General features: G+C 31.5%; 1 protein-coding gene across 1 annotated transcript; it reads right to left on the bottom strand.

The window, feature by feature from the left end:
- Positions 1-10,522: 10,522 nt before the first annotated feature.
- Positions 10,523-26,233, bottom strand: LOC127718787 (uncharacterized). The gene is made up of 3 exons (XM_052224837.1): positions 26,161-26,233; positions 23,873-25,058; positions 10,523-10,530 (listed from the first exon to the last, which is right to left on the bottom strand). The coding sequence occupies exons 1-3, from the start codon at positions 26,182-26,184 to the stop codon at positions 10,523-10,525; spliced, it is 1,218 nt and encodes a 405-aa protein (XP_052080797.1). The 5' UTR covers positions 26,185-26,233.
- Between the last annotated feature and the right edge of the window lie 247 nt (positions 26,234-26,480).

Genomic DNA, 26,480 nt, shown 5'->3' with positions numbered 1-26,480 from the left:
TACGCTACATGACATGCAAGTGTAAATGATTGCAATCTTCTCTGCCCATCCCAATAGATTTATCTATCAGGTTTTTTTGTTTTTTTTTTTTTTAATTAATAACATTACACTCGTAATTTTATGGTTGTAGGATAGACATGTAATTATAAGAATTGTATTTTTTTTTGTAATTTTATAGGGTTGTATAAACGTTGATCGTGCTCTTATTTCGGAGTATAAAGCGCTTCCGCGCTTCATACAAAATGGTACTTCGTTCCACGCTTTTACAACCCATTATAATTACTGAAAGAACTGTCATCCCATGTTGCAGAATTTCATTTATTGCTCAGAGTTTCTGGTCCTGAATGTGCATACAATAATTGCCATTCAACGTGAATCAAGTTACAATCAATAAATTACCAATTGTTTAGTTTTTGATTTGTTTTTGGTCCTAAATATTCATATAATATTTGTCACTAGTTTATCAATCAACCAATCCATTTAATCATATATCAGATTGCGCTTAAGTATCGTTACATAGAGGTTAAAGTGTTAGTCTCATGTGAATGTAGGTGATTTTCACCATTTTTTCATCAGTCTCTTCATGTTCCGATAGCACTTTGATGTTTCGTCTGTACCATTGTTCATCATTTTTTTTTCAATTCTTTTGGATGAGCTAAACGACTATACACGAAATTTATTGAGAAGGATCTGTTTTAATCGGGATAAGTAGTCGATTCCTTTAAGTAGTTATAGTCATTCAATGAGGATTTGCACCCAAATATACATTGTTGGGAAAATCTAAAGTAGAAAGAGAGAAACCGTTAACGAACGTCATCACCAATTGGTTGACCGTAATGGAAATCTGTTTCACAGATGATGACGGTTATGTTCCAATTGTCGTAATCACAGTCGTCCTGTCCTCTTTTACCCGAATGTGAACTACCGAATTAGACTCATCACCGGGTTTGTACTTACATAAGCAACACGACTGGTACCACATGTGGATCAGATTCTGCCTACCCTCTCCCAAGCACCTGAGATCACCCCCGGTTTTTGGTAGGATTCGTGTTGCTCAGTCTTTAGTTCTATATGGTGTGTTTTGTATACTGACGCGCGTTTCGTCTACAAAAGACTCATCACTGACGCTCGAATCAAAAAAGTGGAAAAGGCCTAATAAAATCCAAAGCTAAAGAGCATTACACATCTTATAGTAGTTAAAGAAAGATAAAAGAAGTATGGTTGCACTTGCTCGGGAAAGTTGACCCTAAATAAATTTGGCTATTCTTTTTAGGACCTTTTTTGTCATTATGCTCTTAAAGTTTCAGCGTATTTACCCATCCCTGGCTTTAAAATTTGTAGGTTTGAACGTTCCAGATAAAGATAGATTGAGAAGAGCGCTTAAGGTAGTTCGGGGGTTTGAATTTTCGCGCCGTCTGCGCAGCTGGTTGCGCAATGATATCGTAAGTCATGCTTATTGTCGTAATTTGCCATAAAATAATTTGATTATTTAAATAATCAATTTTATTTAAATACAATTTAGGAAGAGTTGAATAATTGAAAACTGCAATTTCATAACTTTATAAAGTTTATTGTTGCAAATTTACTTCCGTTCTGGAAATTTGGAGCATGTTTCTGAGAAGAGAGAACGACAAGGCAATTCATAATAATCGAATTCGTGAACTGCTTTCATGAATACTGTAATGCAGATTGAAAATTATAGATGACGATCTTCATTATGGTAGCTTATGAAGCAGTTTCACCCTTGTCATACACAGGAAAAGATCCTTCAAATATGCGAAAGATGGGTGTAAAAAAAAGGAGAAATACTGTTAATTAAGTATTTAACCTCGTCTGCTGATGTATTGAATACAAGTGCTCAAAAGGGCGATTCATGAACCCTAAAAAATCATTTGCAAGCGTAAAATTAGCGGAGACGATTTCACAGCAAAATCCGTGAACAACAAAACAGTGGGAAAAGGTCATGAAAGTATGAGGTTTTTTGCAAACAGAATTTTCATTTTTTCTTGTTGCAAACCTAGAATATACGAATGCGGGTGATTTTGTCCCGATTCCAGTCGTCACATAGATTTGTTTCGCAAATAATGTTGTTTTTTCGCACCAATTCCTGTTTACTATGTCATTTCACAGAGATGTTATATAATGAAATTAAAAATGTATGTTATTTGGCCAAGAACATGAAGAACATGAATTTGTTAAAATACATTTTATGGAAGCACCGTTTAGTCCAACCATTTTTGGATAAGCATGCACACTGTTAAAGTCTAGAACATTTCCCTATTAAAATAGGCTGTATAAATTATTTTTAAAAATGAATCATTTCACAACACTACCTTTCCTATCTGATGGTCTGGATTGAGGGTCCTTAATTTCTTTATTCTCTAATTTTTTATACCATTTTTCTCTATTCTTTATATGTTTTTCCTTTTTTTCTGTATTTCTTATAATTTAACACCCCATCATTCTTTATTGTGTTGTCTATTTTTCTATTATCTTTATTTATTGTGCACAATACATGCCTTATTCTCTGTTCTTTAAAATTCATCCAGACCCTCCTATTTGATCCTGCAGAATCTTCATGAGGGAAAAACAAAAATGTTTTACTTCCAAGCAGGAAAACCTGTCTTGTCATAAAATGTCTTTTAATTCTTATTGCTTAATAGGCCGCTTTTCATGATATTGCTGTTGACTGGTCAGTATTTGGTTATAATCATGGAAAGCAAGTATAAATTGTTAATTATAATTAGTCGTTTAAGACACATATCAAGCGGTGTAGGTATATGTAAGAGAATGATAATCCCTTTCTTCATGATTAAGTACGAGCGTTAGCGAGTACTTATCATGAAGTAAGGGATTATCATTCTCTTACAAACTTAGAATATTATAAACTGCTCAAGGCTCAAACGATCTCTAAATTGGTTGTTTTTAATAGTTAGTTTCATTGTCAGTACAATGTTTATAATTAATGCATGACTTCCTTTTTAGGCATTTCATTTATGGATTAGTTTTAGTGATGTAAGGACTTTCTTATTATTTGGGAAATATTTTTAAAAAATGCGTAATACATATTGGGTGACCGAACAGAACAAAGAAAATGTAGGAATTGTAAATGTTTCCTGATTGTGAGTATGAAAGTAAATCATGTAATATTTTAGTGAGGAATTGTCCTTTTTTTATTTTACAGTTTAAATCAATTGATACATTTGAGTTACAACTAAATTTTATTTAATAGCCAATATTTTGGTCCGGCTTTTTGCATCAAATACTATTTCATTATGTCAGGGAAATGTTCAAATAAAATGCCTTTAAAAGTTTTTAATATGTTCAAGACTTAAAAAAAATTCCTATTTTTTTTTTTTTTTTTTTTTTTTATCGAAATATTGGAAATAACTATTCTTCCAACCGCTGGTCCAGTGATCAAAGTTTTGAAAAGCTAAAGATTAATGTTTTTTTTTATTTTAAAGCTTTTTTTTTCTTTTTTTGCAAATGCTTTGATATTGTTTAATTATTTAGTAATTTGAAGTTTTTATTTTCATAATAATATTCACGGTACCAATTTTACTGCACAGTAAACTTTAACTTATTTTGAGTTTTTTGTTTGTTTCACAATTCAACTTTTAGTCAGTTTCAATCACTGTGTGATAAATCCTTTCAATCTGATAAATGTGCTTCGGGGCAGTTGTAACTCATTTATAGAAACTCTTTGTTTTGAACTGTAAATAGACCCAGATAATACAAAAATCCCTTACTAAGAACATGATTTACATTCATTCTTCACAATTAAGAAGCATCAAATCCTACCATTTTATTGGTCGAGAGCACTTTGCTATATTCTAAGCTATAGATAATGCATATGTTAAGGTTTTTCTTGTCGTAGAACACACCGAGGGGTGTCAAGATTGATCAAATGAAAGACCAACCGTAGGGAGGTCTTTCTTTGGTCAATCCTGACACCCCGAGGTGTGTTCTATGACAAGAAAAACCTTAAAATATGCATTATCTGACTTATATACCGTCAAAAAATATTATTTTCTACAAAGATTTGCAGAATTTGCATCCTATTTTACCGACCACCATAAAGTGGGATATTCTTTTCTGATGTGTTCATGTTTTAATACGCCCTTCGGCTCATTTATAATGTGAAATACAACTCACTAATTAATCTAGATATACACTTTAGAAAATCATTATCCAGACACAATAAAAATATTACTTTAACTGCATGAAGCAAGACACAAATGAATTGTAACCACCCGATAACAGTGTATGAAAAATACAAGTCACTTTGTAAGTAATTTATTATACCAACTTAGTTTATGAAACGGGGTGCTATGTTTTTTGTCTTTTTTGTAATGACATTTTTATCGCGGAAAAGCAGATTATTTTTTCAACAATTTTTAACGAATGAACTATTCATAATGATTTTCTTTTGAATGGCAATACAATTTATTTTCAAACAGAGAATCATGATTTAATTCTATACTTCCCCGACCCCATTATGAGGTACCTGGCTGTTATTATATAGAATATAAGAATATTTGATTAGTTGATAATTTGATAGAGTAAAAGGTATATATAGATGTAAAAAGTGAAGAACTGACACGAAGAGAGCACGAAATCGTGATACATGTACATGTTACACGAAAACAAATATCCATACATGTAGGTCAAAGTATGATTTCCAATTCAGTGTGAATCAATAAGATTTTCAAAATTCTACACACGAATGTGTTAAATCTGGCTTGTTTTAAAGGTGTTATGAAAAGTTTTGCATTTCTAAATTCATCTCACATATATGAAAATGTCCCTTTATTGTAGCGATAAATTAACAAAATTTCACATTATTTGTTTCGAAAGTTAAAATGCGCGTCAATGACGATTTTTCGTATTTCAGTCTAATATACGGAGGAAAGGATTGTTTTTGCCTTAAACCTATCAAAGAAAAAAATAAATCGCCCATTGGCAACAACAAACTATCAAACGAACTAAATGTTTAAGTAAATTATAGTTTGCATTTTTATCAAGGAAAATAATGACCTTACACAGGTCATTATTTTATGCCTTGAAGCATATTTCATTGAAACTTGGTATCGTCCGGGTTGATTCTTCAAAAGAATGACCTATCGTTCTGAAAGAAAATAACTCCATATAGGTATATAAAATATTAAAATGTAGGTTGAAGTTTCATATTAAACAATAAATTTTAAACAATTTACTATTTGATTAAAATTGTATTCGCTTTTCAGAATTAATTATAATTAATAAAGTTATACATGTACCAGTATGTGTTTTACTACCACAGTACAGAATTAAAAAGTCTACAATGAAGATTAATTCAAATCAGGCTATGCTAAAACAGTTCAGATTGACAAATAGTTTTATACAATAAAAATTATATTTTTACCCTTATGGCAAAATGTTATTTGGTACAAATATTTCTTCTTCACACAATAATGTACTTTTAACATAACAAAAATAGCCAATTTGAGCATGTAGCAACAAAGAAATTATGTGGTACATCAGTCGATACATAATTCATAAAAATGTTGAAATAATATATATAAACATATATCATGGGAAGTGAAAGTATGTGCTATTTCTACATTTAAATGCATATGCCATCTGACATACATGCACAATGGATCTGCATAATGTAGGATCCTTATGTCATTAATTTAGCAAAAAAAAAACAGTATGGAACACAATATACACGTATCATCCTATTTTGATAGATTAATGTTTAAAGTATATTAAACAATAGAAAAACTGGTATCTAAATTCTCCAAATCAAAGAAATAAGATACCAGTCCTTCTTAAGTTAATATGACATGTCGACTGAAATATCTGACAATTGAACTTAAATATCTCGTTAAGTGGACCTAAATATCTGCAATTGTTCTCTTAAATGTAAGAAGTGTTAAAAAGTTGTTTCTTTCTTTATTTTACCTGTTTACTTTAGATATCCACCAGAGACCAAAGAATAATGATGTTATACACTACAAGTCACCCTTCGGCCTTCGACAATTAGCAATGTCCATACTGTAAAGTAAGCTAAAAACAAAAAGGCCTGTGCATGACCCAATGTGAGGCATTTAAAAAAATTAAACAAATGGCCTGAAATCTCATTGGAAAAGTTTCACTCTGTGGAATTTTAGTAAAATCAAGGCACTGCATTATGTTGTGAAAAAGCATTGTAGGAAATTTAGAGATTCTGCCAGCTATATGAATAAATAGTTACACCTGTTACAGAGACGTATAAATATATATATATATTATATATAAAGACATTTCTTTGAAACAATTTTGGCAGCAAATATTTACTAGTGAATAAAAAATTCACATTATACAAGTATACTATGATATGTATGTTCTTCTGTATTTTTAAAGTTATGGTGTATTTATTCTTGAGATAACTTCTCTTATATGTGTGCCATATTATTTCAATCAATTTTAGGACAGTTTGTATACTAAAATTTTAATAAGACGCACACCAACTACTCTGGGTCCTCATTCCTATCCACGTTAATGTTTTCACTTCAAAGCATTTTATGGAAGCGGGATCAATATACCTGAATTTATACATCAGACCGTACTGCACTGGTTACCGGAATTTTGGATACACCAAACCAGGCACTCCATATCTGAGAAACAGACTATATATGCCCTCATTTATAGAATGCATTCATAATTTTTGTATTATTCAAAATTATCAGTAAATTGTGTGTTCTACAAGGATCACCAGTCCTTCACCTCTCATTTGATACCTTAATTACTAAAATATATGCTAAATAGTTTAAGATTTACAACTATGCGTAGGAACTATTTTGTTTTAAATATGTACTACTTTCCAGTATGTTCTTTTTTGACCGGGCCCGATTAGGTGGTGTTACGTCTTACAAATTAAGTCCATCCAAATTACTTTTGCAAAGAATTCCGCGCTCAAGCCGATGCTAGGGGCCGTCTTAAACTTGCAGTGAGGTGAGAGTTTTTTTGTTTTTTTTTTTTAGCTCCGTGTTGAAGGCCTCACTGTGATTTTGAGATGAAGAACAACAATAAAAGCGCTGTTCCTTTGCTTTTTGTGTGTTTCTTTTTTTTTTTTTTTTGTTGCTGTGCATGTATTGATTTTGTGTCATGGATGTATACCCAATATCCTTTGTTTTTCTATTATGTTGGAGAATTTAACATCTGAGATATAACTGATGCACATGTTTCTATGGCAAAGCTTTTTAGGACTTAAAATTGTTGTACTGCATATCTATAAATCAGAAATGTCTATCATTCATTTCTTCCTTAAAATATGACTGTAGAGAAGAAGGAGTAATTTTCCCTCTATATCTTAACAAAAGAAGCTAAAAAATAATTTTTCTGGAGTTAGTAATTTTTTTAAATGGCCGGTAACTGGATAACCGCCAACTTTTTTTCTTTATTTTTCGATGAACGTATTGTTGGGATCAAATGTGCAAAGTTTAAGGAAAATCTATCATTTTTATTTACACCCCCATACCATTTTGGGAGTATGATAACTATTTTTCAATCTTTGCAACTTTCAACCCAGATGCAACCATCTATCCATGCAATAAAAAGCTATGTTTTTTGATGAAACGATATGAATGGAGACCGCCCCCACAGATTATGGTAATCAATGGTGGAATCACTAAAATTAATAAATAGATAAATGACTAAAGGCCTATGGAAGCTGCATATGGAAGATATGTGAATAATGGCAAATTACAATTGTAGAAATGGTTTTGTCCATGCTTTACCATGCAAACTATGAAACCTTTATAATATATGTTTTAATGAAGGCTCCAAAGGGGTGGGAAGGGGAGGTGTCTTATTTGTAATGAGTTGTACGGAGGAGTCTGTGGAATTTGTAAATATTTCAAGTTTGATAATATATAAGGGACTTTGCAAAAAAATTTAGAAGAAATATTTGATTATGTTGTTGATTATTTCGTAAGTATCTGCAACTAATCAGATTTCGTATTTTTGCAAAGATGAGAATAAAACCACTGTGTGAATGCATCATAATCAGATATACATGTATGTCAAATATATTTATCTCTCTAGGAAATAACATATTCATGATAGCTGTATTTTGAGGCAAAAAAAATATGATAGAGTATGTTTTTTTGTTAAAAATTCAAAATATATGATATGGGTAGGGAATTGGATGTCGCGGCTGCTTATCCCTACCAAAAAGGATTAAAGTGCCCCGCCTCCCTCCCCCACAGACAGAATTTGAAGGTAGTTAATCGTGTGGTAGCAAGAACAATCACAGCCTAACTGTGGAACTGGATAAGCAATAATCACATTAATCTATGCCTGTTCCATGTGCTAAATTTCTTATTTACACCACATCTCATGGTGGTACAGACCTTCTAAAATTCAAACTGACCACACGGACGATACACGCACGGACGATACACCCACGGTGAATGCACGATGAATGCACGGTGAATGCACGATCCACGCACGATGAGCGATGAGCGTTACACGGAGGATTAACGAAAAATGTGTGATGAATGATGAACGCACGATACACGCACGGTGAATGATGAATGATGAACGCACGATACACGCATAGTGAATGATGAATGATGAACGCACGATACACGCACGATGAATGATTCATTGACGAATTAACGATAAGCACTTAACACACAATTCGTAAAGCCATTTTATTTAGAACGGCATTTAAAATTGATGTATGATAATTAAAATGTATAAGACCGTACTGTGACCTATAATGGTTTACTTTTATAAATTTTGACTTGGATGGAGAGTTGTCTCATTGGCACTCATACCACATCTTCTTATATCTATACACATTTAAGATATCTCGCTTTCAGTGTTGATTGGTCGGCAATTTTACTAAACATTCAATGTCGGAAATAAATTAAATGTAGTATATCGTTTAGTGTATTTCCAATATCAATGAGTGTTGTCAAATTATAAAACTCATCGATTTTTATAATCCAGCTTATTATTAAAAAAGATAAAAAAAAAAATTATAAATTGTTACATTTTAAAGAGTGGCAGAATCAGCCATTTTTAAAAAGGGTTCTCAACCCAGGATAAAATGGGTGGTTCCAACTATATGTCCCCATGCAAAAGCATTGATCGTCAAATAAAGGGGGTTCCAACCCCCAGAACACCCCCCCCCCCCCCTTTTTTTTGTTTTGATCTGCCTTAATTTGTAACCTGAACTAATTTTTTATCATTTGTTTTCGTTCAGAAATGTATGAAATATTTGCCCACTGGATATTACGCAAACATCAATCCCGTCGAGGGAAGAACAAAAATTTGCTTCCGCAAATTTACAGATTTAACATTGTTGTGCTGATATTTAGAGTAATTATGTATATATATTTATATGAAAAAACGTGCATTGTGAATGCAACATTGCAAATAATACTTCTTAAAAATTCCCATTATAAAACTTAAGACTCTTTTAGTATTTTTGACGGGATGATGAAGTTTTGAGAATATCCCGGCCCAAAGAAAATACCTGAAAGAAACAAAAGAATGCCCTTTTAGATAAACAAATGTCTAAGATGGTCATTTCATTTAATATCATTTCAGAATGTGGTGTATACTTAATGATTTGGATCTGAACAAGGATTTGTAGAATCTAAATTTTATCATGTCATGTCATTGTGTTTTATTACTTATCAAATATGATTTCATGCTACATAATGTCATTTCCGTATTAAAAAAAAATCAAAAAAATCCAATAACTTGATTTTTTAATATATTTATGTAATTACTAATCTAATTAGTTGACACGCGCCGATGTTTTCAACACGGTAAGTCTTGAAATATCAACGAATACGTGTCGTCTCTGCGTTCAAGCGTAACCGGGAGTTTAAGACATGCGTTTTTAATTGTAAAGATAAAACCGATCCCGACGGTCCCTAATTAATTGCATATCACTAAAACGGAACTATATAGAACAATGACAAATTCAATATCAAAAATGTCTGCGGACGAATTTTCGAGAATCAAAATTTTAAGTTTAAATAATTAGTCGTTTTAATTCTATTACATGTAGTCTTTTTTTTAAATAATAAACATTCATGCTGTGTGTTTGTTTTTTCTACATTGGCTAGAGGTATAGGGGGAGGGTTGAGTTCTCACAAAACATGTTTAACCCCGCCGCAATTTTGCGCCTGTCCCAAGTCAGGAGCCTCTGGTCTTTGTTAGTCTTGTATGATTTTTATGTGTTTCGAAGTTTAGTATGACGTCCATTATTACTGAACTAAAACACATTTATGAAGCTGAAGCACGCCTTCGGGTGCGGGATTTTCTCGCTGTGGTGAAGACCCATTGGTGGCCTTCGGCTGTTTTCTGCTCTTTGGTCGGGTTGTTGTCTCTTTGACACATTCTCGATTTCCATTCTCAATTTTATTCAATCGGTTGTCATTCTCTTTATCTCTCTCTATGATGTTTTTGCAGACAAAAACAATTCGCAATTAGTCAGACATTAAACTCTCTCTTCTAAAACTTTTAGCATTAAAACCTAATTGCCTGAAATTGAATAAGTATGTTATTATTCTCATCACTTTTTCGGATGACCTTAATAATGTTTACCTATTAAATGATTTTTTGACAGAATTTTATATATTGTAGAATTCGTTCTTTTTATCGACACATTAATTGCTGACGTAAAATGTTATTTTTCGCGACGTCAAACTGTGAAATATCGGGAAAAGATGCATTTATTCGAGTGATTCAACCATAAGTTTAAAAACGAGCACATGGACCCCTCTTTTTAAAAATGACATTTGGCTTGATACTGTATGAAGATTATTCGTTCCAACTTTTATGAAGAAATCACCGATTTTTTTTTAAACTAGATAAATATACAACAAAAATGCCGTTTTTCTTCTAAAAATCAATTTCTTTTAACAACAATGAATTATTAACAAAGAATTGTTACACAAATGTAGAGCCCAATTTTGTAACGAAGATATTCCTAAGCTCTTTACCGAAATCCGCATATGTTTATCTTTTGAAACAAAAAAGTTAAGGATGTCTGTTCAAAGGACAGAAATGTCCAAGAAACCGAAATTCTAAGTAAATGTCGAAAAATTCAAACCCATTTATCTTTTAAATTAAGCACATACAGATTATAAGTTATCTACGTTCATATCCGTAGATATGGATATTTTAACACCCTGAAGTATCCAAGTACACCCTGAGGCGCAGCCGAAGGGTGTACAGGGTACTGAAGGGTGTTAAAATATCCATATCTACGGATATGAACGTAGATAACGAATTTATCCCCGGTCTTAGTCTAAATCTGGCGATTTTTAGAGAAATTCGACCACAAAGTTAAACGTGAAAGCAACGTTTTTTTCATTTTTTAAATATCTTTTATTGAAATTTGGGAATTTGACATATTTTTAACGGGATGTAGGGTACTACCTTTGGTAGAACCCTACAGGTAGACAAATATAAGACGTTTTTAAACTAGAGACAGAGAAACTGAAATGGGTCGAATTTGGCGCGCAATGTTGTGAGAGTTACATCATAAACGGTGTGACGTCAACGTGGGTCATTTGCATAGCTAGGTCAGTAGTACCATTCATTGACAATGTGGCTGCATAGTGACGATTTACTAAAATGTGTGCAAATAATCGATATAATAAGATAAAATCGTTAGTGGATTAAATATTTGATTAAACAGACATCATGGAAAATCTACAGAATTCGATATTTCATAAGGAACAACCATGGAACTAAGGAAAACGCGCGTGAAATTCCCCGATGTAATGGGTAGCAACGTCCGGGGATATGGGTTAGCAACACCCAGGGGCTATGGGTTTTGTAACGACGTGCGTTAACCAATCAGAATCCTAGAAATATACTAAGCCGGGGATAAATAATTTTTATTACATATTCAAATTGATTTTATAAAAAATAGCTTGTATGTAAACTTTCGTAAAAAATCACTGTGGGTTTAAAACTGTATCAAATGCCCATAATTGCCCTAAAGCTAAATGTCATCGTCAGATTATGAGGGTCTGGATGGGGATTCATTATTTCTGTATTCTATCATTTTCGGTCATTTTTTTCTATTCGTTATACTTTTTGCCCATCATTCTTTATTCCTTATATTCTAGTACCTCATCATTCTCTTTTCTATATTTGTTTGGTTATTTTCTGTATGCTTTATTTTTTTGTCAATTATTTTCTATTCTGTAAACCCCCATCCACACCCTCATGTATAATGGAAGACGATAAACATTTTAGTATACATACCACCCGTTGTCACTTCTCACCTGACATACATACCACATGTTGTTATTTCTCACCTGGACACAGGACTTATATATATATTACGTAATAGTAACGAACGTAAAATTATCGATATAGTAAATTCAGTAGAATATAATCTGTATCAATGCACTGGCTTGTTAAATGTATTTTGATCTGACAACAAGAATACATTTGTTTATCATATTTTTAGTTTATTTAGTTATATTTGGTCATATTTTAGTTTCGAACAAGGCAAACACCATCGTATTTTCAAAAAATCTCTAAAACGTGCTGAATTTAAGAGCCTATATCAAGAGATAGGCTTTACCTAGCTTTAGGGGTTTTGAAAAATATCCATTTAGGAACCAAATTGTGGCTTCTTTATATTTATATCAATATTGAAATTCAAGGCCGTATTTTGTCGAAGAGAACAAGGTTAACAATTACCCTAGGTGTAACATGTGAGAAGAGGTTTCGTGTTCCCTTAAAAAAATTTATTGAAGTAACTTATCTTTTGAAAATCAACGAGGACGATCTCTCAATTATTATGCAACTGTAACTAGTTTATATATACACGTCTTTTTACTTGATTTTAATAATTGCAAACACTTTTATACCGATTTTCTGATAAGGTTTTTTATTGTACTAAAGTAATAATTTTAATTCCCGTGGGTATTCCCCGAGGGAAATACGTTTTTTTTTTAAGGGTTTACAAATCTTCGTAGCTGAAATATTTTGATACTTATGTCATGCACGAACAGATATATATGACAAACATTTTTAAATTTTTCAGTATATGGATTAAGAATTTTTTTTAAGAAACGTAGGTTTCAGCTACAACAGACTAAGTTGGCCTTTGATGGATTTAGCGCTTATGTAAAAATAAGAAGATGTGGTATAATTGCTAGTGAGACAACTATTCAAGAAAGTTCAAATCAAGAGGAATGTTAGCAGTTATATTTATAGGCCGTACGACCTTCAATAATGAAAACATACGGAAACCGTAAAGTCGGTTATAAAAGGCCCCGCCCCGACATGAAAAAATATGAAACAATTCAATTGAGAAAACTAACGGCCTTCTTTATAACAAAGCAATTTTGCCAACAAAAAAAAAGCCCAAATATATAACAGAATTGAAGTTACGACAACCACTGAACTACTTGCTTTTGACTTTGGACAGACACATATATACAAAGAATGTTGTTAATGTGTAGGTCCTTTATTGGTCATATAGCTCTACACTCCTATCTATTTTATACATTCTTTGGCTTTCAAGTATTTAGCATTGAGCGTTCCTAGTGAAATTAAATTCAGAAAAGCGTTACGGATGCATGAAATTTATAACGTGTTGTTTGGTGAGGGGATCAAGACGTAGGGATGTGAATGAGTGTTTTATATGTGCAATAATTTCGGCCTCCTAACTATAGTCTAAATCTGCAGTTGTTTCATGTATTTGATATGCAAATTATCACAAAACTAAAAGGATAAGATGGATGAATAAATAGTTGATCGTTTAACGTCCAGTGGCATCTATTATAGATTCATTATAAGGGGGAGAACATTAATTATGATATAATTATGAACATTGGCAATCATACCACATTTTCTTTTTTATAAGGACGTACGTGTGTAGATTTTCGTCTTTTACTGTAAACGACAGTGTCCCCGGAAATCAAAACCGAAATTAAACTTGTGTAAATTTCTGAAACATACATTTCATTATTTAACCAATGTAAAGCAAAACAAATAATACCGTTTTGAGCTATAAAACCAAAGCAATCCTTGGGTAAAAATACAGACAAGACCTAACGGTTCACCTTTTATTATGTTGAACCAATTTGAGAGTCAAACGTAAACTACTACATGTATATTTGATGGATGAATCATGTATTCTGTATTATTCCCCAATGAAAGCTCGGATAAAAAGGAATTGGAATGATTTAAAAACCAAAGTTATAAATGTACATGAACAGGCAAAAAATGTACTCCATCTCATTCATTGGTGAATAAGTTGCATATCATATGATGTACGTATTACTAGACAAAAGTTGCTGGATCTTGATAGATGTATACGAAACTTCAATGAATTATTTGTATTTATCAAAATAACTATTATATCCGATGAAAATGAGAAAAAATCTATCGGATAAAAACAACCGTTTTTTTTTATATGAGACAAAATATATCCTATTGGAGTCAAATTTGTCCTATGGATTCGTAAAGGACAAAAATATCCAGTAACGGAACAAAAAATACCCTCATGGTAAAAAAAAATCGTCATTCTTTAATAACCCTTAGAAGGTTAACAAAGTACTATTGTAAATTATTTTTTCGGAATTAATCTTTTAGACATACATTAAAAACGGTGTCCCGGATTTGCAATCATGAACACGATGAAAAGTTAATCCGAAAAACATGTTTATTTCAAAAAAAAAATAAAGAAATGATAATACCATATATTTAACTATTTTATCAGAAAATAAAAAAAAACTGTACTTTAAACCCATAACCACAATTCCAAGTAAATTAAAGTTCCTATATTAAAATCAATTTTAAGGAATACGTGATATATTTTCCTGATCTTATACTTGTTTATTTACAAAATGGAAAGCCACAGTATGGAAAGCCACAGTGAACCCCCCGATTATTATTATTTTTCTTTTAAAAATACATGGATACAAATAAATCTTCGGCTTTTAAAATCCCGCCGATTATTATCAATTCTAAAATCTTCGGCTTTTCAAAATCTTCGGCTTTCAAAATCTTCGGCTTTTCAAAATATTCGGCTTTCAAAATCTTCGGCTTTTCAAAATCTTCGGCGGGTTTTTATTTTTAAAAGCCGAAGATTTTAGAATTGATAATAATCAGCGGGATTCTAAAAGCCGAAGATTTATTTAAATCCATGTATTTCTAAGGGAAAAATAATAATGATCGGGGGGTTCACTGTGGATTATTTTTGGTTTGGTTTATAAAAGCCGAATATTTTATTATTGAAAATAATCTGCGGGCTCTTGATTAAAAGCCGAAGATTTTACAATTGATAATAATCGGCGGGGGTCAGACTTTTAAAAGCCGAAGATTTTATAATATAATAATCGGCGGTGAATTTTGAAAAGCCGAAGATTTTGAAAAGCCGAAGATTTTGAAAGCCGAAGATTTTGAAAAGTCGAAGATTTTCAGACTTTTAAAAGCCGAAGATTTTATAAAATAATAATCGGCGGTGAATTTTGAAAAGCCGAAGATTATGAAAAGCCGAAAATTTTGAAAGCCGAAGATTTTGGAAAGCCGAAGATTTTGAAAAGCCGAAGATTTTGAAAGCCGAAGATTTTGAAAAGCCGAAGATTTTGAAAGCCGAAGATTTTGAAAAGCCGAAGATTTTAGAATTGATAATAATCGGCGGGATTTTAAAAGCCGAAGATTTATTTGTATCCATGTATTTTTAAAAGAAAAATAATAATAATCGGGGGGTTCACTGTGGCTTTCCATACTATGGTTACAAAATGCCTTTAAATACATATAATGTTTATTTTTATTTAATTTGCCACAAAACGTATTTAGCTTAGTTTCAATGAAAACAAAGAACAGAGAATAAAAATATTGTTGAATAGAAAATACATATCCGTGTTAGATTCGCCTCAGTTTGTTAATTCAAGTTTGACATCTAACTTCTTAATTCGCAATCCGCATTTACCCGACAACCTTGTATATTGTATTGTCTTGGTGGAATACCCTCATGTACATGTGACCATCAGAAACTGAGACAAATATAATATTTGTAATGGTATTTATCAAAACATAAATGATTGAAAATATCTAAGTAGAATATGAATTTGCCAAATAAGCGAAGAGTAATAATCTAGCATAGTTCAACATTGGAGAAATGACTCAAGTTGAACGTTAATAATAAGATGTCCAAAATATATGTACATGTATATTGCGATTGGTGCTATAGTATATCAAAGATATTAAACGCCCGTTAAATTTGTCAGCTTAAAAATCTAATTCTAACACTGTTGGTTTTATTTTCAGACTCAATAATAGATTTAAGTAAAGTTTATAGATTTAATATTTTCAGATTCAATATTTTATTATAGTCTCACCACATACAAACATAAAATGAGATTCACAGAAATAAACATAAAACATTAAAACATTTGCATCTTAAAAAGATTTATGAGAGACTTTTAAGACGCAATATATACATATAAACATATTTTTACACATTTACATTTAAAATTTACAATGTCTATCTATACTAAATGAAAGTAAAACATTTGTTTCTTTAAGAACTAGTGAAATAAAATGCTGTTTCTTCTCAATAAAAATATTGTTGTTGGTTTTGGCAACTATAGCAGCAACATTGTCGTTATTAAATAGAAATATAAATTTTACGCCATCTGAAAATAGGTTAAAATGTTCATTCAAATGTATAGCTTAGTGTATCATGATTTGTCTTAAATCTACATATAATGGGCATTTTAAAAGGACATGAAGTTCATCTGCAATAGTAGAGCTACAGTTAAAACATGTGCTTTCGTGGACTTCTTTTCTTTCATACCTTCCAGTTTCTATTTTTAGTGGAGCTACCCCACATCTAAATCTTGCAAAAGCACTTCTGTTTTTAATTGACAGAATATTTTTAACAAATAACAGTTGTTCAACAGTATATTTTTTTAGTCCCATTGATAACTTGTCCGCGGCATCTCGCTCAGTTGAATAGAAATTCCAATTTTAACTGTTCTGTCGTAGAAATGTCATCATGTAATTGTTTGTACGTAGAACATGTATCGTTATATTAAAATGTGTCAGTCCCATCAAGACTCACTGAATAAACACGGAATATTTACAGACGATAAATAAATTTTACACAAAAAGTCATGAATCCGAATGAACGTTATGTACGATGAAGTTAATTAAGAGTGCACAAGAAAGTAAGTATGAATGTAAATTTTATTTAAAGTCGAAACATATATACACACTAACAGATAAAGTATGAGCTTTGATGAGCTCTATAACCGACTATCATATAAAAACCACAATGAATGAACGTTACACGATTAGGGATGAACGATTGACGAATGCACGTTAAACGGTTATAAGCCTGAATGATTGATGAACGCACGATACACGGTTAAGAATGAATGATTGATGAGCGCACGTTACACGGTTAAGAATGAATGATTGATGAGCGCACGTTACACGGTTAAGAATGAATGAACGATGAACGCACGTTGAACGGAAAACACACGGAATGATGAATGATGAGCGCACGATTGGTACACGCACGATACACGCACGATACACGCACGCAACACGCACGATACACGATGAACGCACGAAAAAATGGTCAGTTTGAATTTTAGAAGGTCTGTACTCCTCAGAAAGGAGATATATATAGAATGTACACATAAATAGTTAAGTCCTTGATTTACCATAAAAGACCACAATGTCAGTTTGGTAAATAAAAAAAACTTACTCTTAGGCTATTTGCATATCTACAAATGATGCTCAAAGTAATCATTTAGAGTTTTAATTAATTCTTACTGATGGAAATTGCAAGCGACATGTTGATGAGATTTGAAATGGACTTGTTTTTGTTGATATGTCTTTTGATTGAGTTAAGCCTCTTCAATTGATATTTTATAGTGTGTCTTTCTATGTTGTGATGTTACACTATTGTTTCAGGTAGGGTGAAGGTTGGTGTCTACTAAAACGTTTAAACCCGCTACATTTGTTTGCACCTGTCCTAAGTCAGGAACCTGATGTTCAGTGATTGTCGTTTGTTGATGTGGTTCATAAGTGTTTCTCGTTTTTTATATAAATTAGACCGTTGGTTTTCCTGTTTGAATGGTTTTACACTAGTCATTTTTGGGGCCCTTTATAGCTTGCTGTTCGGTGTGACCCAATGCTCCATGTTGAAGGCCGTACTTTGACCTATAATAGTTTACTTTTACAAATTGTGACTTGGATGGAGAGTTGTCTCATTGGCACTCATACCACATCTTCTTATATCTAATTAAGGCTAAGTCCGTGTTTTACCATGGGAAACCCTTAAAATTTACTTTTGCTTCTGCAAATAGTACATAATTACCCTTCCAAATTGTATTGAAGTCCCATGGAAACTTTTTAAGATACAAATGTATGTTGAGATCAAACTTCTCCATTCATAAAAATGGGTTTTTTTTCTGAATTGTTACTTTTAGTCTGTTTCCGTGGTAAGCCAGTCATAAAAAGTAAATTATTTTTCTTATATTGCCGGTGACCCCCAAATTCTATTCCAATTTTATAAAATAGAAACATCAAGCTTATCAGTATGTAAAAATGAGAAACATGTCATTTTTTTTTTGCTCTGAATATTTAATCTATGAGGTTTTATGTCCATTTTCCCCTATATATTCATTGAGAAATTAGCCTATTTGCACCCATTTTCAGAGGTAGAAAAATCTCTTGGATGGCCGGTGACCCCCAAATTTTATTGTATTATTTTAATAACCATGCAACAAAGTTTAATTCCACATAGTATAAGAAAATTCTGTCATTTTTTTTTTTATATACCCCGAAACTACCTTAACAAGCATGGCCAAATCATCAAAGAAATCCATCAGTGTTTTTCATTATAAATGTAATCAGATGATTTTATTAGAATTTATGAGATACCTTATAAATGTTATAAGATACCTTTGATTTTTTACAAGATGTCACAAATACGAAAGAACGAATTTAAATTTGAGTCATACTGCTAGTTCTAATAAAAGGCCAAATTTGATCTGTAACTTAAGTAACAATTTCATACATTGTGAGTCGTAGCAAATATATAGTTCAACAAAGGGTGATAGAGTTGCCTGTTATCAATGACGATCCATTCATAAAGGATATCTTTTGTTTACTTATTGTACCTCGAACTTGTTTACCCGATGTTGGTCTTTAAATTAAGGTTCTATTTACTAAAAGTTAATTGTGAATGACCAATAATACACGTCCCCGTAGATTCATGAGGTCAAAAATAGGTCTAGAGAGGGTCGAAAAAGTAGCAAGCAAAAAACCATTGTTTGCTAATAAAGAATTAAAGAATTAGAGTGCATTTGGGTTGATCATTTTCAGTAAGGAAACAACGACATTAAGATGGAAATTCAAACCCTTCCGAAACCCGAAAATATTGGCTGCAATGGGCATTTATATACAAATTAAGTGCAACTTTATTCTTGTTATGTATAGTTTGTGCTCTTTCCATCTTATGCATGTGTCACTTTAAATTTTGTAACGTTTGTTCCCGGTCGACCCACTTCGCACATTGTCCTGAATATGCATGGCATATTTGTCAATGGACGTTTAGGTAGCAATCAATCAATCATAGATATAGGAAGATGTGGTATGAGTGCCAATGAGACAACTCTCCATCCAAGTTACAATTTATAAAAGTAAACCATTATAGGTCAAGGTACGGCCTTCAACACGGATCATTGGCTCACACCGAACAGCAAGCTATAAATCTCCATTTAGTGACCTTTGTAGTTTTAAGTCTTTAGTGGTTAAGTGTGTCAAGAATTTTTCCTCTTTACATACATTAGATTATTCAAGCGACAGATCTATTGAATTTAAAAAGTTAAGTTTGGTTTTATATGGAAAGGTACACAGATTTGTATAATGGGATGGGTCATCCTACATATGGAAAAATACAAGGAACAAAATTGGTAAATTAAAATCAAAACGATCAATAAGATGGAACGTTGGAAAGAGCACAAAGTGTAACTATCAAGAATAAATTCGTTATTTACGTTTACCCACGAAATCCACGAAAATTGGTATCCTACGAATGATAATGAATTAACAGTTAAAAGTTTCTGAGGGTTACTTTTCATTCAGCAGAGAATTCATACAGTTCAATAAAACGTTGACTTTGTTTCAAATGATCATTTGTACAAATTCTAAAATAAAAAATGTGGAAGGGTACAAGCGCGTACAGAGATGGAAAATGAGACTAATTTAGTATCAGGTGTTTGAAGCCAAATAATGTTATCATAACTAAATTGTTTAGCAAGTAGATATGCAACCACGTTCTATTTTGCAGTTCATTGTGCTAATTTATCGAAATTTGGGCTTTTCCTTAATCGTTTGGCATTACATTTTGTATTTTGTTTAGATAACGTACTTTACAATTTTATATATACATTTTGTAGCTGAGTAAGGTTGATAGATAACAATTAAGACAGTTTTTTGTACAACAGTCTCTGTTATAAATTCATTAACTAGTAGTCTACTCATTTGAAATATACATATTGACACTTGTCTTACATCAAACCCTTCTTATTGACATCAATATTTGTTAAAAGTGTTGCTGGAATATTGCAGTACTACCTTTGACGCATACATTTACATCCATTTTAAAAGTGAACAATGTTTACATTATATCCTATCAAACCAAACTACGGGAAGGGAAGTAGAAACGAAAAAAAAGTCATTAAAGGGCAATAACTCCAAAATGGAAACCAATTACGATATCAGTCAAGTTGATTTATTAGGAAATCTTGTCTAGGTGATTATATTTGCTGTTTCAAGTTTCCCATTATCTATTATAGTTTTCATAATGGCAAAAACGGATACAGATTTTATTTAAGTGCAATAATTGCTATAATGAATGAGTTGACGATTCGGACATTATTACTTGTTTGTAGATCTTGTCTTACTGATTGTGTTTGCTGTTTCAAGTTTCTCTCTACCTACAATTGTCTTAGCAAAAAAGACAACGCAATAAACTGTCATAAAGGCAACTAACAATTTCCGCCATGTGACTTTTATGTGTATATAGCTGACCATTTTTGCTGTATAAAGTTTTTTTCAGGGTCAAGTCGTTATTGATGGAAAAAAACAGCTATAAATGATTGACTTACAATTTCGTTCATATTATTGACTTATTTGCAGATCTTGTCTTGCTGATAATCTTTGTTATTTACAGTTCATCTCTGTCTACTACAGTTTTGCAACAATCGCAAAAACTATGATGACTAAATTCGTCATTGATTTACCATATCTCCTATTAGAATCCGACTGCTGATTCCAATCATTTAACTTATATGTAGATCTTATTTAGCTATTAAAGGGAGGAGAAAAAAACAAAAGGGACATTCAAACTTATAAGTCGAAAATTAACTGACATGTCAAAAAACGACGAAAAAGACCAGTTTATTTATCATAAACTATAATATAATTTCCTATTTACTAAAACTAGGATGTAACGTTAATGTTAACAAATCAGCGATCGGTCATGCAATACACCAAGGACAGAAGCAAGAGAGCCAAGGTTAAAAATGTCCGTTATCTTTTTCTATTTGACAAACTGCAAGTCTTATTTCATTTGTAAAGTTCATTTTTCCATTTCTTCGTCTTTTTGTGCATATTTTAATAAATTATCAATTTTATCCGACATTTTTATAGTTTTCCAAATTTCAAAAGCGCATAGTTCAATCCCTTCTTTATCGTTTGAAAGTTCAAACGCTTTTTGTAAAAGCTCATAGGATGAAATCAACGATAAACTATTCAGTGATTTACTACCTTCTTCTAGAACGATCCGTTTAAGTAGTTGCAATGCAGATCTAGTTTCCAGAGAATTTCCTTGCTTACGGCTATATAAAAATTTTAGATAATAGAACAATAGTTGCGACTGATAACCTCCGATATTGATGGTATCCTGAAACTCTGCAGTTAAAAATTGGTAAGAATCTGACCAAATACCTGTTAAATCGTTTGAATCTTCTCTCGGAATTGTGTTATTCTTAAAAAATAAAACGCTCGATGACAATTGTAATATATTAGACATCTTATGGTATTCCTTTGTGGAGTAAAAATAAAAGCTGTAACCATCCAGACACGATATCGTAAAATGTATTCATCAAAATCCGAGATAGACATTCTTTGTAACGAAGGTAGCAACATTTATTTTAACCATTTAGAACATTAATCGATGGTAATATTGTTTTATTTCCTTGTAGAAACATCGTGGTAAGCATTTTTTTTGCAGAATAAGGTAGATTTTTTTGTAAAATCCTATAAAGTATACGTTCACATTGGTTATCTTCTGTGTTATAATCTAAAGCAATCAAAGCTATCATACCCAACTATATCAGTCCTATTCAGGACCGATAACTCTGTCGATAAATATTGTCGGGTATACAATGTTGTTGAAATCAGAGCAATTGTATTATATGTCTCTGTTGAAATGTATACAATAACAAATTTTTTTACACAAGTTTAACTTTATATCGATTTATTGAATGCCTGGATTTTGCTTAAAATATTGAATTAAAAAAATAAATAATAAAATCACATTCAATGAAATCTCGTTTAATTTTTTACGAAATAATACAAAATCCATTTAAATTAAAATTTGAATCAAAATATTTCTTTAAAATAATTATAGAAACATAAATATTAGTTTGATTATCTTTTAAAGCAAAAATTATTTTTTTAAAGATATTTTTTTATAATATTCATATTTTCTAAAAGTTTATTATGATACATACTTCTTCTGGTTTGACACGGGGAAGAGAAGATATTTATTTGTACAGTTATGAAAACTTTTGTATATCACAAAATTTAAACTCTGGTAATACATGTATACACAGGATGTTTAATGTCACCTGGTTGCTTTTGGTTTGCACGTCTACCTGACAATATATTGTTATGTAACATTACATCCAAAGTCAGAGTTCACCTGTTCGTCAAGTGATGGGATTTTGAAGGTATGGAATATTTATCTATAATAATTGTTGGGATTTTTTTGTCTCTTGGGACGTAAATATTTTTTGTTCTAAAAGGAATGTATAAATATATTTCTAAAGAAAGATAAATTATACAGAAAACAGGAAAAAAACCTTTTAAAAAAAGAAGAGAAAATTTTTTATTATAAATTTTATTGTTAACTATTTTCTGGTAACAGTATATCCTGGATATCTGTCTAAATAAAATGTTCCCGTGTCACACTTAAAATAATATTTTTTTAATCAATAAATTTTGAAATCAATCATATCGAAATATCACCAAAGAAAATAACAGAAACATCAGAGATTCTACATGAAAATTAAATTAAATCAAGGAAAGTCTTACTATACAAATCCTCGATTTGATGCAACATTTCCATATACATCATCCGCCATTTTGAAAAATCCCGAAATATTCACTTTTTTAAATCGATTTTTGACCGAAATTGCCCAGAAATTAAACTGTTTTAAATAGTATTTTTCGCCAGATATATGTTTGAATATACTTAATCGATTTGCAAAGTTTTACTTTTATTAACGGAATTTCTTTATTTGTTATACAAGTAGACATGGGTATCGGTACATTTAGCATTGAGTCAACGGAGAAATAACGAGAAAAAGTACATGTTTCCACGATTCTCCAGTGACAGAATTTAATCAAAAATTAAACTGTTAGGACCAACATTGTTTGATAGAAATATGTTTGAATATCAAGGATTGATTTGCAAAAGTTAGAAAACGGGTCAGGTTCATGAGAAAACTAAACTTTATTGAAGCACATATGCATTTTATATGGGGCAATATAATACAAAATGGCGGCTAGTATACGTCACAAAAGTCACGTGATGTCTGACTTAGTTGGATATGAGTACTGAATGTCTGCAGAGGTCTCACTGCTGCATCAAATTCTGTCAATCGGTGCAATTTTCTTGAAATATTAATTGGTTTATGTCGGAAATTCAGAAGTGACGGAGCTGATAAAATTATTTTCCATCTTCCAGGTTTATTTATGTTGTCTAAAAACAGTGAAAGATATGAAACAGCCTCTTGTGAGAGTTTTCCGTCCAACATGTTATGTTCGGGTATGAAATGATTAGGAATATATTCACATAAAATCCAATAATGGAGGCGTTGGATGCATAAAAGAAAACATTGCAGCAGATTTTCGGGAATCCAATCTAATTTTTTGTCTTCTTCTAAAACCCAAAACAGCACAGTTTTCATATAATATGAACATAGCTTATCATTAAGTATGTTATTTTTATTCAATATTTCCTTTAAGAAAATTTTCAGCAACGAATAGCAAAGCAACTGACAGTGACTCAATGAATAAACTAATAGTTTTTCTGACAGAGAAAAGGAAAATCGCCATTCTAATGGGTTTCCCGCGCTACTAGAAGACTTGCTTCCAATCGGTACTAATAAAACACCTTCGGTCACTACTTTAGAAATGATATCATGTGACGGCCATCCCGATGGTCTATATCTTAGCAGCCATTTTTTTGCTACATTTGGCCATGCATGGCACTTTAAACAAGTCACGAAGTCGACATCGGATATTAAGGAATGTGATACACTTGGTCCATGAATTTCATAAAATGCATCGTCGCGTTCTTCTTTGCTGCAGATGGAATCCAAAAAGTCATTACTGGCTATAATATTTCCCTGACTAGTAATTGTTGGTGGGAATAGAAAGGATACATCATCATCAACTTTTAGTAATGCAAAACATGGTAAAGCATTATCTGTGTCAAGTATAATAACTTCTTCTTTGTTGTTAGGCATAACTTCATAAACTTCCCAAGTTTTGAACAAAAACATCATATCAACATCGCTCCCTGGAAGGTCTAGACCCTCAGCCTTCCTGCCACTGCTTATAAATTCTGAATCACTGTAATCTAATATGTCATCATGGAGTTTGCAATATAATCTTTTATATCTGACAACTTTTTCAGAACCTATTATTTCGTCACAAAGGTATTTGTATAGGCTTACTGAGACTGCCTTCAGATCAAGTACATACTGCATATTAGTAGAAACCTGTTGAATTATGACTAATAATTATACTACATTATCGACATTTAAGTAAACTGTGGTTAAAGCATTTTAATTTCATATTGGAATCGTCATTTTTTTTAAATGTATTCATTAAACAAGTTTAAAGCGACAAGAAATTACAACAAGTTCTACAGAGAGAATTTTCCGGGTAAAAATGAGGGAAGCTAGCTGTAAAACCAGGTTTAATCCACCATTTTCTACATGAGGAAATACCTGTACCAAGTCAGGACAGGAATATGACAGTTGTTTTCCATTCGTTTGATGTGTTTGCGGTTTTGATTTTGCCATTTGATAAAGGACTTTCGATCTTTGGAGGGAAGTTATTTTATTGGCAATCATTCAACATCTCCTTATTTTTATTTTATTATTCTAATATCTTAAATCATAATTGGTGGTCAACAAAGTGTCAATGTTGAATCTCAGATAACTGTATTATAAACATTATAGGACAAAATGTGTCAAACCATCTGACAATTACGAAATTAATAATACATTGGTATCGATGGCGTCACGTTGTTCCTAATGCAAACATCGATGATAAAATATGTATTTTTCCTCAGTGTTCATTCTGGTTTTTTTTTTCGTTTTGTACTGCATTTGCAACATGTTCAAAATATTTTTGCAAATTTTATAAGTCGAATGTTTGGCTTATGGGATTTGACCTTTAAAATGCTGTAAAACTGAATATTTAGTAAAAACCTGAATATTCTTATACTACCTTATAAACTTTGTGTTTAACATATTGACTGTTTTAATGATTGTCATTTAAACTTAACATTTTTTATTTAGCTTTAAATATTGGTTATAATGCAAAATGATAACATCTACTTTCAGAATATCTTTGTCATTTAATTTGAATTATTTAATCATTTTCAAATTCAATCGTCAGTATCAATTATTGTTGCTTTAAATAAAACAGAAAATAAAAAGACTTCTATTGATTACGAAATAAATGTTTGCAAGTGTGCTGTAAGGATTAGTTTTTATAGATATTATATAATCATTATATAACAAAATGTCAAAAAATTTACACAACGTTTTCCCAACCTACCTTATATTAATTCGAATTGCAAAAATTACTTACCATGCAATAATTGTTTATTGACATACCAGTCCAGTTTATGGTTCAAATTTTTCAAAATCGTGGACGATTATTCAAAACACTAGGTTATTTAAATTGATTTTAATCGAATCAGCTATTCAATTTTTAATGTCTTGGATAGTTTATTACATGTTATAACTTAGTATTAGTATTGATTTATATTTGCGAACGGCATTTATATGGGATATGATGGTTTACTTCTTTGAGTGAACATATCAAGTGACATAATAAATCAATAACATCATTCAAACAGTTTGTACACATGTATACCATCCATGATGGCAAAATTGAAGAAAAACTTT

The sequence above is a fragment of the Mytilus californianus genome, unplaced genomic scaffold (genome assembly GCF_021869535.1).
Source record: "Mytilus californianus isolate M0D057914Y unplaced genomic scaffold, xbMytCali1.0.p SCAF_10, whole genome shotgun sequence".
Taxonomy (NCBI): Eukaryota; Metazoa; Mollusca; class Bivalvia; order Mytilida; family Mytilidae; genus Mytilus; species Mytilus californianus.
This window is presented reverse-complemented; position numbering and strand designations above follow the sequence as displayed.